The sequence below is a fragment of the Poecilia latipinna genome, unplaced genomic scaffold (genome assembly GCF_001443285.1).
Source record: "Poecilia latipinna isolate Pla-1442-1.1 unplaced genomic scaffold, P_latipinna-1.0 Scaffold434, whole genome shotgun sequence".
In the NCBI taxonomy this organism is placed as follows: domain Eukaryota; kingdom Metazoa; phylum Chordata; class Actinopteri; order Cyprinodontiformes; family Poeciliidae; genus Poecilia; species Poecilia latipinna.
This window is the reverse complement of record NW_015113050.1, coordinates 140977-151624: the sequence shown is the minus strand read 5'-3', so window position 1 is coordinate 151624 and position 10648 is coordinate 140977. Positions and strand designations below refer to the sequence as shown.

Sequence of the window (10648 nt, the reverse complement as noted above, 5' to 3'; positions counted from 1 at the left end):
TAAACATAATAAATAACGGAATAAAATTGAGAAAAACTTTATTTTTGTCAGAGAAGAAGAAAAAGAAGACACTACTGAAAGAGCAACATAGAAAACACGTTACAGCTTGCATGTTGTTAGGGACAGAGAACGTTAAAATTAAGTAGAGGAGTTTGGCCACAGTGGTTATAATTAGAGGAAACGTTGACAGAGTTTGGAAGTCTGAGAAACGCTAACCTGAAGCACGGTGGTGGCAGCGTTTTGCCGTAGAGACATTTTGCTAGGGCTGTCACATTTGTGGTGCTTAGGGACAGGATCTGAAGACGTTGTCATGGAGACAAGGCTGTCTGGTTCAGGAAGCCCAGGATCTCATCCCTCCTTTTTCCAGATGATGTGATTCTGTCAATCTTTTAACCCACAAAATTAAATAAAATTGTATGAAACTGTATGTAAACTTCTGAATTTGAAGAAAGTTAAAGATTTTTCTCCCTCATTTTTCCGGCATTTAGCAAATATGATTAATTTGGTAATCCCGACTGACTTAAATCGAGAAAGGTTTTTATATAATTTAATGACAATGGGAAAAAAAAGGTTTTGTTCAACTATATTACTGCTGTTAACTGAATGTACATTTTCTTTCTTTAACTGGGAGACGTTGCCTATAGGACCTCGATCAGCTCTTATGTTATTATTTTACGCAAATTGAATATTTTACTGTTTTGGTGACATTTATGAGATTTCTAAAGAACTGGGATAAGCTTTGCATGTATAAGATATTATTTATTCATCTTTCTTTTTTATATACATTTAAGAGGGCATTAAATACATTTTAAATGTATCTTTTCCGCTTTTTGCTCTTTGGGTTTCTAGCTGCAGCCTTTCAACTTTCACACTGCAACATAATTAGCCTTCAGGGGATCACTGGATCTAGATTTATTGATTAGATCAGGGTTTTATGTCTCGTCTGATAAAGCCTGGGTACTAGGTGTTCAAAAACGCGTCACAGTCATATTCTGTAGCCGGAAATTCCCAGTGGATTGAACAGAAGTGCATAGTAGTAAGATTTGGGCTTTAATCATTAATCTAATGTGCATTAAAATATTCAGCTAAATAACTCATAGAGATACTATGTACGTTTATATAAGAGCCATTGTTCAGCAGGATTCAAACTGTCTCTTATCTATGGAGTTTGGGCACCATAAATACAGCCCAGCTCTCTTTGTGCTGAAACAACATGTTTCAAACCACCAGACCTTGATCCCGTTTCCTCCGGGATGCTGCGCAGGGTCTGGTGAAAGGATGTTTTGCAGTAGCAGTGTTTAGACTCGTCAAGTTACTTTTCAAGGATCCTGCAAATGTCCTACCAGAGTGCTATGGAGTTAGAGCCAGGGTCATTCCATTTATTTTATTTTTTTTTTTTTTGAGCGAGCAGCATTGTTATGGCTGAGGTTTTCGGGAGATACTGTTTTCATCAAGGCTGAGGTTGGCGTGCAGTGGTAAATATGTGGGTGGTGCAAAATAACATCCAAATGATCCCTGACCTAATGATTTTTACCAAAACACTGCATTGAAAAGAGATGATTAGTGGCATCCTGTTAAAAATTCACTGCATTTATGCATACAGTCTGCGGAACAAACGCTTAGCCCAATTATTGATGTTTTCACCAAATCGCCGTCCGACTGTCTTTATAACATGTAGCAAAAATCGAAAGCGTTTTCTGCAAAGCACTTTTACTGCGAGTTAAAAACATAATGGCGGTCGGAGTTGTCCCTACATGCTGACAAAAGTGGTTCAGTTCAAACATGCTGCTGCTGCTTGCATGAAACAACTTTCTCACAAACCCACAGCAGGTGAATGAATGTGAACATTTTGCCCAGTCCCTGTTGGTTGCAAAGAAAAAATTAAAGTAAAAAAAATGACATGAGAGAAAGTGCAGGGTCATGTTTGTGCTAATGTGTTCATCTTGTAAAATGTCTACTCTCAATTCACAGTTTGAAGTCAGAGTACTCAGTCTACAGCTCTTGACCTCATCACCTCCAAGCCAGGGAAACTGTCTTCATGATGGAGAGGAAGAAGGAAAATGATCCTCCTCATAATCCACTGGCGTCCTGCACTTATAACATTAAGAATGGGAGGCATTTCTGTTAAAGGTTCCTATAGAGACTCACTTATTCCTAAATAACCCAGACAAATATGAAACCAATAAATCGATTTAAAAGTACATGCAGGTTTCAAATCAGCTGGTGATCTGCCTTTAACCGTCTGAGTAGCAGCACTAATTATTTTTGTATTTTTATACCAAACAAAGTTCATAAGAGGGCGAATTGCTGCAACAGAGCAGGTGAACGTATATGCAGCTTTAAGAGAGAGAGCACAGAGTGTTGGTGCCCCCTTGTGTAAACATAATGAACTGAGGGGTTTTTTTTCTTTGGTTTTCATTATTTCTCTCTTTTTTTTTTTACAATGTCACATATTTTCATGCTTTTCAAAGCAAATTCACTTGAAATGAATGAGGCATTTAGCCACAAAACAAAGGCAAGCAAGCAAAATAAACACCGGCAAAACAGGGATACCCACCGACGTATTATGAGCAACAGTCTATTTGTCTAAGCAAAAAACCAACAAAGAATAAAATAGCAGTCTATGATTCTAATTAATGATTAAGTGGTTAAATCGACAAAAAAAAAGCCTCTGATGTGTTTAAGTGACGTCTGAAATTAGCATTAAAATCTGTCTGCGTCATTTGTGACAGATTTGTATTGAATTGTACAGCAGGTTCCTACAATCAGACATCATAACCAGGCCTTACTGTGGCTACTAACATAAAGATTTCTAATTCAAATACATTACGAACCAGTACAATGCGACTAAATTAACCAATAAGACGGTTTTGATTAGCAGAGCTTTTGCCAGACCTGTGTAGAAACTGATTGGAAATCAGCTCCAAATGTTGTTTTTTTTATAAAAGTAAAATTGCTTATTCATAGCGACAAAGGATGGATTATTATTTGGTTATGATTTTTGTGCACTTTGTTCATATTACACAGAAAAGATGAAGTACTTAACATGCATCCCTTATAGGATGAATTTATTTTAAATGTACAAAATATCTGGAATTATTGGTTGTACTATAAGAGGCAAATATATTTTATCTCAAAGTTGCTGATTTTGAGTCAGATTAAATGCGTCCACTGTCTTTAAAAGCTGTTATATAAAGAGAAAAATAATTTGTTTTGATTTTTTTGCCCAACTATTATCATGAGTAATTCTCTAAGATTTGCTTTCATATTTGATTCGTAATTAATTAATCATGTTTGTTAATCGCAAGGTTCTTTAGTGTTATTGCTACTATTTAAAAAAATGAAACAATTTTCAACTATTTTTATTTCTAAGTTGCTTTCATAGTCTCTTTAAACAAGAGTTATTTGTATGTGAGAATATTTTCAAAGCTTATTTTATTACATAAAAATGTTCATAACCCGAGGATGCGTTTCCCTCAAAATAAATAGTTACCTTCTAAATTTAGTAAAGTGACTTGGACTGTCCCTGCAGTCGGATGGAGAAAAATCAACGCAGCATTGTTTTCAAGCCATGTTGTGTGTTTCGGGGGCGGTGGTAGTAGAGCGGATGTCGTGTAGCTCGCAGATGTAATGACCCTGTCTGCAACACACACAGGGTGTGTGTGTGTGTGTGTGTGTGTGTGTGTGTGTGTGTGTGTGTGTGTGTGTGCGCGCGCGCGCGTGTGGAGCCCCAGTGCATCCTCTGACCGACTGCAGCCACAGAGCAGCGGCGGCAGCAGCAGCGCGCCTGCGCAGTGCATCCAGGGGAGCTCGGCTGAGATCGGTGCTGAAGCGGGGCGGATGGCTGGAAAAACAGCGGCGATGGACACGATTACACCGCGGGATTCCCGTTCGCCATGTCTTTAAATAGGCGTCGCGACGCCGCGTTTTCACACCCATCACTGTAGGACAGTGACATCCCAGCGTAAAGGGGTAAGATTCCGCTTGTTCGGGCTAACTAGAGTTAGCCGCCGCCGCCACCGCCGCCTCCACCTCCTCTCGCTGTCAGAGATAGCGGCTCTCGGGCTAAAGCTAGCCAGCGAGAAAGTGGGTGGTGTTTGATTTCTGGAGAGCCTTTGTGCGACAGTCGGCACCGAACAGCTCTCTCTTCGGCTGCTTTGTGACTCGACAGTGTCAGCTGGGAAGACTCCCACTCTCTCGGTGTTGGTCCGACGCGCAGCGATGGTTCGAGCAGCTGCAAGCGACCCAGACCAGCAGGCTAGCCAGCGCAGCTAGTGCATGCAGAAGCTGGGTCCGATGCGCGTGTCTACTTCATATCTGAAGATATGCACGGGCCTTTTTATTGTAAAAGGCTTTCCCCGGCTGTGACAGTTCACGGAGGGTGTCAGAAATAAACCATCCTGACAAGTTTCTGCATTGGAAGAGGATTTTAGCTGCTGTCTGACATTATTCCCCCCCACCACACACACACACACACACACACACACACACACACACACACTCTTTATATCTGCTGGAACACAGAGATCCTGCGGTGCACAACTGAAGGAACACCCACACTGCAGTTTTCCATGGGTGTGTTGAGGCAGAGCAACACAGGTTATGTTGCAACTGCATCCTGGGACACTTCCTTATAAATCCCATTAACTTGTACCCGTCACTGAAACACGGCAAACACTGCGAGCTTTCTTATCATCCCGTTTCAGACTGCTATGGGCAGATATTTAACTTGAGGATGTTTACATGTAGCAGTAAAACATTATAGAACCTGCGATTACCCAGGATGCCAGGTGATGTTCGGTCTCATGGCAACAATTATGCTTGGCATTGCTAAAAGCCTGGTGCATCCTTTTAGCATATTTTTTCAGTTTAGTGAGGATTATTGCTGATATATTTTTGCTGTACTTTGTCCAGGTGACCAACGACTGAAAACCCAATTTAGGCATGCTAAGCTAGTGTGATAAACTTGTGTAAACAGTTTTAAAATGCTTCTTCTGCAGAATAGTATCCCTTTTTGCTATTGCTATCCCTTTATGGTGCAACAAGTGTATGTTAATCATAGATTAGCTGGATAATTAGTCAAGCTATCTGCTCAAGACGTTCCTGCAATTGGCTGTTTTACATATATGTTGCTCGTAGCTTGCCACTTGTATCTTAAATACACTTTCCTTGCTAAGAATGATGGGTTGCATGTCTGAAGCTAACAGAATTAGCCAGTGACCTAGAGGTTTTACAGCATCAGGTGGGGGAGGGGCAGAGCTGAGTTTTATTCGCCACCAGAAAAACTTTGGTCACTGTAGCACTTTTCCTGGCATGTCATTAAAAAGTCTTGAAATTGGGAATGATTTGACATTCAAATTTTAACTTAACTTTAAAACCTCTACACCGACCTGGGCGCCTCAGCCAATCAGCATTAGTCTCCTAGCAACCCTGGTTTAACTTTTCCCCATTCTTTTTTGCATTCTTTTTTCACAGATGGATGTTTGAGGAAGTCACTCTGGGGATGACTAATTCCTGGAAATTGGCTGTGGAAAATCTCTCCAGTGCGATGCGAAAAGAAACCCCTATCTTTGCACACGGCGATGCAAAATCCCTTTTCAAAAGCTCTCAAAATACAGGAGAACCCTTTGTTTTCAACCCAGTTTTTTTTTTTTTATTTAGCTGCTATCAGCAGATATAAAAGCTTCTCTCTTTGCAGAGAGAGGGCTTGGTTTTCTCTGTGGAACAGCACTGACCCAGCATGTTGTGTTATTGCAGAGCAGAGGAGATGAGGAAAAATGCATGTGAGGTTGGTTTTCATAAGTCACACAAATAAAGATGCAGATAGTGTTTGATAGATTATTAAGATGATATGCGAACTATTGCTTCTTGTGTTTTACCTCCGTTTTTTTAGTCCCAACAGAACATTAGTAGCTCTGAACAAGCCTCTGGTGTTGTGCATGAACTCTTTACAGCTGCTGGTGTTGATTGATTCAGTTTTGGAAAACCTTTCTTAAAGGGACAGTTCAGCGTTCTCTAAAGTGGGATGCTGTGGTGAGGTTAGGAGCAGTTGCCATCTTCCTCACAGTGGACAGTGACCTGGTCTCTCTCACGTTGAATAAAAAAAAGTCTGTACACGGTTTTGTAAAGCAACTGACTTGTTTTTCCCGCAATCAGAAAGCGAGTACGGTGCCACGTCACTGCTATGCATTTCTCTCATCCAGTAAAAGTTTGATTTTTGTGGAGGATCGCAGTGCTTTTGATTGATTACCAGCATTATGTGTAGCAGCGTTTTAAATAATTACTGTCTCAAATTGGGTCGGATCCACGGCTGGTCAGCTGGCTGAAATAAGGTTCTTGCTGTTTTCACTCATGTAGAAGACAAAAATATTGCCGTATTGGGCTTATTTCTAGTTGCAGAAATTCATATTATTAGAGTTAAAAGAAGCAACATTTGTCACACTGAGTAATGCTGACTAAAACGGTTGGTTAGTTACGAGTGGTGGTCTGTTTTGTAGCCAATGTTTACTTAAGATTTTGTATCAAAATTACAGTAGCAGTAAATAAATGCTTTGCTTACGTCATTACACATGTCATGATTAAGATTTCTTTTTATTTCATCAGTAGGAGGAATTATCATAGTTATTGGTTGCAAAATGTTATATTAATAACAGAGAAGTTGGTTTATTTTGAGGTTGTCATACTCCTAAGAATCTAATACTGTTTCCAAAACTGATGACTTCCTGCTTTTTAAAATGGGGAAAACTTCTCCGGGTTTCCTCTTCCTTCAGTTTTCTAAAGCAGCCGACTGACAGCTGGCAACTTCACCCAGAGAGAAATCGGGGAAATCCTACAAACAATCTCTGCCGATTCCTGATTAAAAAAAAAAAAAAGTCAAACTCCAGGAATCGCAGTTAGTCACTTTAAAACTTTGTCTTCCTCTCCCCAACTTTTAACCTGGTTCCCATGAGTACTTTTATTTTCTTTGTCGTTCAGACAACCACTTTAGGTGAACACGGAATGAAATTACGTGATTACGAGTACGGCAGCCCGTGATGACAAAAAAGGGTGAGACCCTCACTTTTAGGATGATGGTTATAGATCGGAGGTGTTGCAGCGGACAGACTAGCAGCTAACAGCATTGATCAGTAAAACACTCTCTGCTCCTCCATCCTCAGGACCACCCCGTTTTCAGCGAAATAATAGTGCAAGCGCACTTCTTGTGGCTTTCTGCTGCGAAATGCTAAATATGGAACTTTATTTCCTTCTCCTGATCAGTGAAGACTTGAGTATTTGTATCTCGTGAACACACAGTATTAAGGCATGGCCACAAGATAATTGTTTCCCCACATGCTAATAACTTGTGACCATAAAGTATTTAGCTTTTTGCAATCTGACCAGAGGCTCATCTTGTTTTCTCTTTGTAAATTGACACATTGGTCTGTAAATCATTTCAGCACCTAACCCAACAAGATTGCAACTGCATAACATAACAGAGATCATAAATGTCATTTAAAAAAAGGAGTTTATTAAGATGGATTTAGATTTCTGTGTTCATCATATTCATTTGAGAAAAATAGACTCAGCTCCACTAAATCTGGATCCTGCATCTTATTAGTTTAAAACAAGTCGAACTAACCCTCCTCCACCCGCTGTTCTTCAGATGCCGCACATTCGCTGCTCTCTCAAGTCAAGGAAGGATCCATTTTGTTGAGGTCCGAGGAGGCCGACGTGCTGGGAAGCAAGCGAGAAGGGTCGTCACACCTCACCTCGTCTCTCGCATTCCCCTCCTGTGCTCCTCGGTCAGGGATGGTGACACCAGTAACCTCTCCTCCTCTCCGTGGTGACAAGTACCTCCGCGCCTCGTCCCACCGCTCCCGCGAGCCCAACAGCCAGCACGCTTGCCGAGCGGACACCGAGACACTCCACCAGTCAGTCACTTTGTCAACCAGCTTGCTATCACCCGGCAACCTATTACCTCACGCCATGACCGCTTTGTCTGACCTGTGTTTAGGAACTCATTAATTCATGGTAAGTGTTTCTCTTTGTCTCGGCCGCCGCTCCGCGCAGGCGAACTTCGGTATTGTTGTGCTTTTGTTTCAGATACTTTGGTAACTCTTTTGCATGTTTCCTTTGAACTTCCCTGGCTTTACGTCCACAGTAAAGGAGACCTGTTATGCAAATGTCATGTTTTGCACGTTTTTCTACTTCCGTTTGGGTTTTTACTGCTTCTAAAAACAGTCCAATTGTTTAAAAAAGAAAAAAAAAAAAAGAAAAAACGCCCAGGCATTTTCTGGTGTTTGAGGCGGAAACCTTTGTTCTGGTGAAAAGACATGAAGGCCAGAGGGAACGTAGAAAAAGATCAGAACTGAAAGTGGAAAGTGTTCGGCCTAGTCCAACCCCAGACCTAGAGCTTATAGAGAGGCTGCAGGGTGACAAACTTTCCTCAGAAGAACAAACACAACTTCCTCCACATTTTTTGTAGGTTTCTTTGCTGCGAGTAAATTTGTTTACAAATTAAATTTTCAACAGTTTCAGCTAAGATTAGTTTGCATGGCCAAGAAACAAAGAAAAGACGTAACGGGCAAAAGCTAGTAGAGACATAATTACCATACATGTGTTGATACACATCTATTCAACAAACAGTGGATAAAAATAGTAAAAATGTGTTTTTAGTTTTAGGGTTTTTTTAAACATCATTAATTGTAATTTATCGCGAGAACGATAAAATCAAAATCTTATGGTGATTAAAAATGTATCACAATAAATGATAAACAACCCTTACATTGGAGTTAATAGTTGTAAGCTATTGAGAAAAGTTCAAGTTGTGTGAATACTTTTGTAATTCACTTTAGGTGTGTTGCCACCAATATTTCCTAATAGGTATTTTAAAGAAACGCATTAAGAAATATTAAAGGTTTTCTGATTTGTACTAAAAGTAGTTAATGTATTATGTCAGACTAAATAAAAAAAAAATTAACAAGTTCTAAAGCAGCAAACATTTAACTCAAAGTCAGCTGATTTCACCAAACGAGGATAAAACCAGCCTACACATTTATTGCTTAAAAAAAAAAAAAAGGCAAGTAGGGAAATTAAAATTTCCATTACATTTCAAGCTAATCTAAAATCTTGTTTTGGGGTAGATCTGAATTCTGTGGAAAACCAAACAAAAATACCCATGCTGCAGCCTTGGTGGCTCCCTTTTTGGTCATTTGTCTTAGCATGTTTGTATTTTCCGACCAATATTTGCATATCCTGTCAATGCGGCCTCTGCTCCAGGTTTGTAACAAAGCCCGAACCCTCGCGGTCATTTGCATCCAGTCGCCTGTTTTCCACTGTGCTGCCTGGTTGCTGAATAACTGATGGTCGCTCCGCTGGTCTGATGAGTGCTTTTGCATATCAGGCAGGCTGTGCCAGGCTTACCTCCCGTTGTAGGATCATTGTGGGAAATCACATGTGTTTATGCTCAGTAGAGGGAATGATAACAAGAGGAGAAGCCTTTTTTATGGATACACACCATTATTGCAATTTGGATTTTTAAGGACTATAGGGGAAATATGACTTTGCAGGTAAGAGGGTTTTTTTTTTTTAATCTGTACTTATAGTTGCTTTATTGTTTTTGTATGTGTTTAGAGATAATCCTAGTTTGAGAAGTATCTACATTGGATTTTCAGTAGTTTTCAAAAAAATCTCTGAGCTGTATTTCTATCCGGCGATGCCAAAAGGGTTGAAGCAGATACAATTGTCAATTTGGCACAATAATATTTTTAAAGTTCAAGGGCAGCTTCACCAAAACGTAAAATTCAGCTCCTCACTTAGTGATCAGCACAGAGCAGATGCTTTTAAAAGAACAAACGACCAAAATTTTATTGGGTCAAGGGCAAAAATCCCTCTGCTGCTGTAGTGGCTTGTGCTGGTTGTCTGTCAAGAAAAGTCTTGGTAAAACTGTATGCCGAAGAGATCCTAGTTTTGTTTAAACTGTTAAAAATTACGTTAGAGTTTCTGAAAAGTTCGAAAAGTGTGAGTTTGTCAAATCGTTTTTATAAACTCCTCTTATTTGTAAAACCTGAGTGTAGAAAATGGAAAAAAATGTTACCAATGTATCAAACTCTTATTCTGAAGGTATGCAGGAAGTTCTGTCTCTGCTCAGCTGTTGTTCTGATGCCTTTAAGGCGGTAGAAAGTTGTTTAAAGGCGTCCAGCGAAACGCCACGCGTTACTTTAACATGCTGTTGATTACAAGCAAAACACTCATGCACAATGGTGGCGGTCCAAAAAAAGCTGAAAACGCTGAAACAAGTTAAACAGGTGAATCAGATCATTCAGTTAGAATTACCTCACTTAGCATCAGCCAACCACAGCCTAATTATCCCCACAAAGTTATAGAAAAGTTGCAGTAAGTGTTGGACATCTCTTGATGTGTGCCAAAAAAAACCATGTGCTTAAATTAAGTGGTGGATTTTGAAAAGCTTTCCTGTGGGACACAATGCTCTTGTGAGAGGGGGGGAAAAAAGTAAATTCAAGGCATTTTAATACCTTTACCATGGGTGCCAATAAGTGTGGAGTGTGCTGTGACCTGCGTAAGTGTTAATATGATGATAGGGAGGAGAAGGTTGGGTATTAGTAGGTCTAACAAGGCAAATTGACAGAAGTACAATGTTATTTTTAGT

The 10648-nt window shown here is 40.0% G+C and overlaps 1 protein-coding gene across 3 annotated transcripts in view; it reads left to right on the top strand.

The window, feature by feature from the left end:
• Window positions 1–10648, top strand: part of rgs17 (regulator of G protein signaling 17) — a 45703-nt gene that overhangs the window by 15176 nt on the left and 19879 nt on the right. Inside the window, exons 1-2 of one of the 3 annotated variants that reach the window (XM_015038228.1) lie at window positions 3767–3972; window positions 7643–8010. In XM_015038228.1, the coding sequence (XP_014893714.1) occupies window positions 8008–8010 (3 nt within the window). In that variant the 5' untranslated portion in view covers window positions 3767–3972; window positions 7643–8007. Of the gene's footprint in view, window positions 1–3766; window positions 3973–5469; window positions 5789–7642; window positions 8011–10648 lie in introns of those variants that run through there. The other 2 variants (XM_015038229.1, XM_015038227.1) reach the window with 2 other exon arrangements.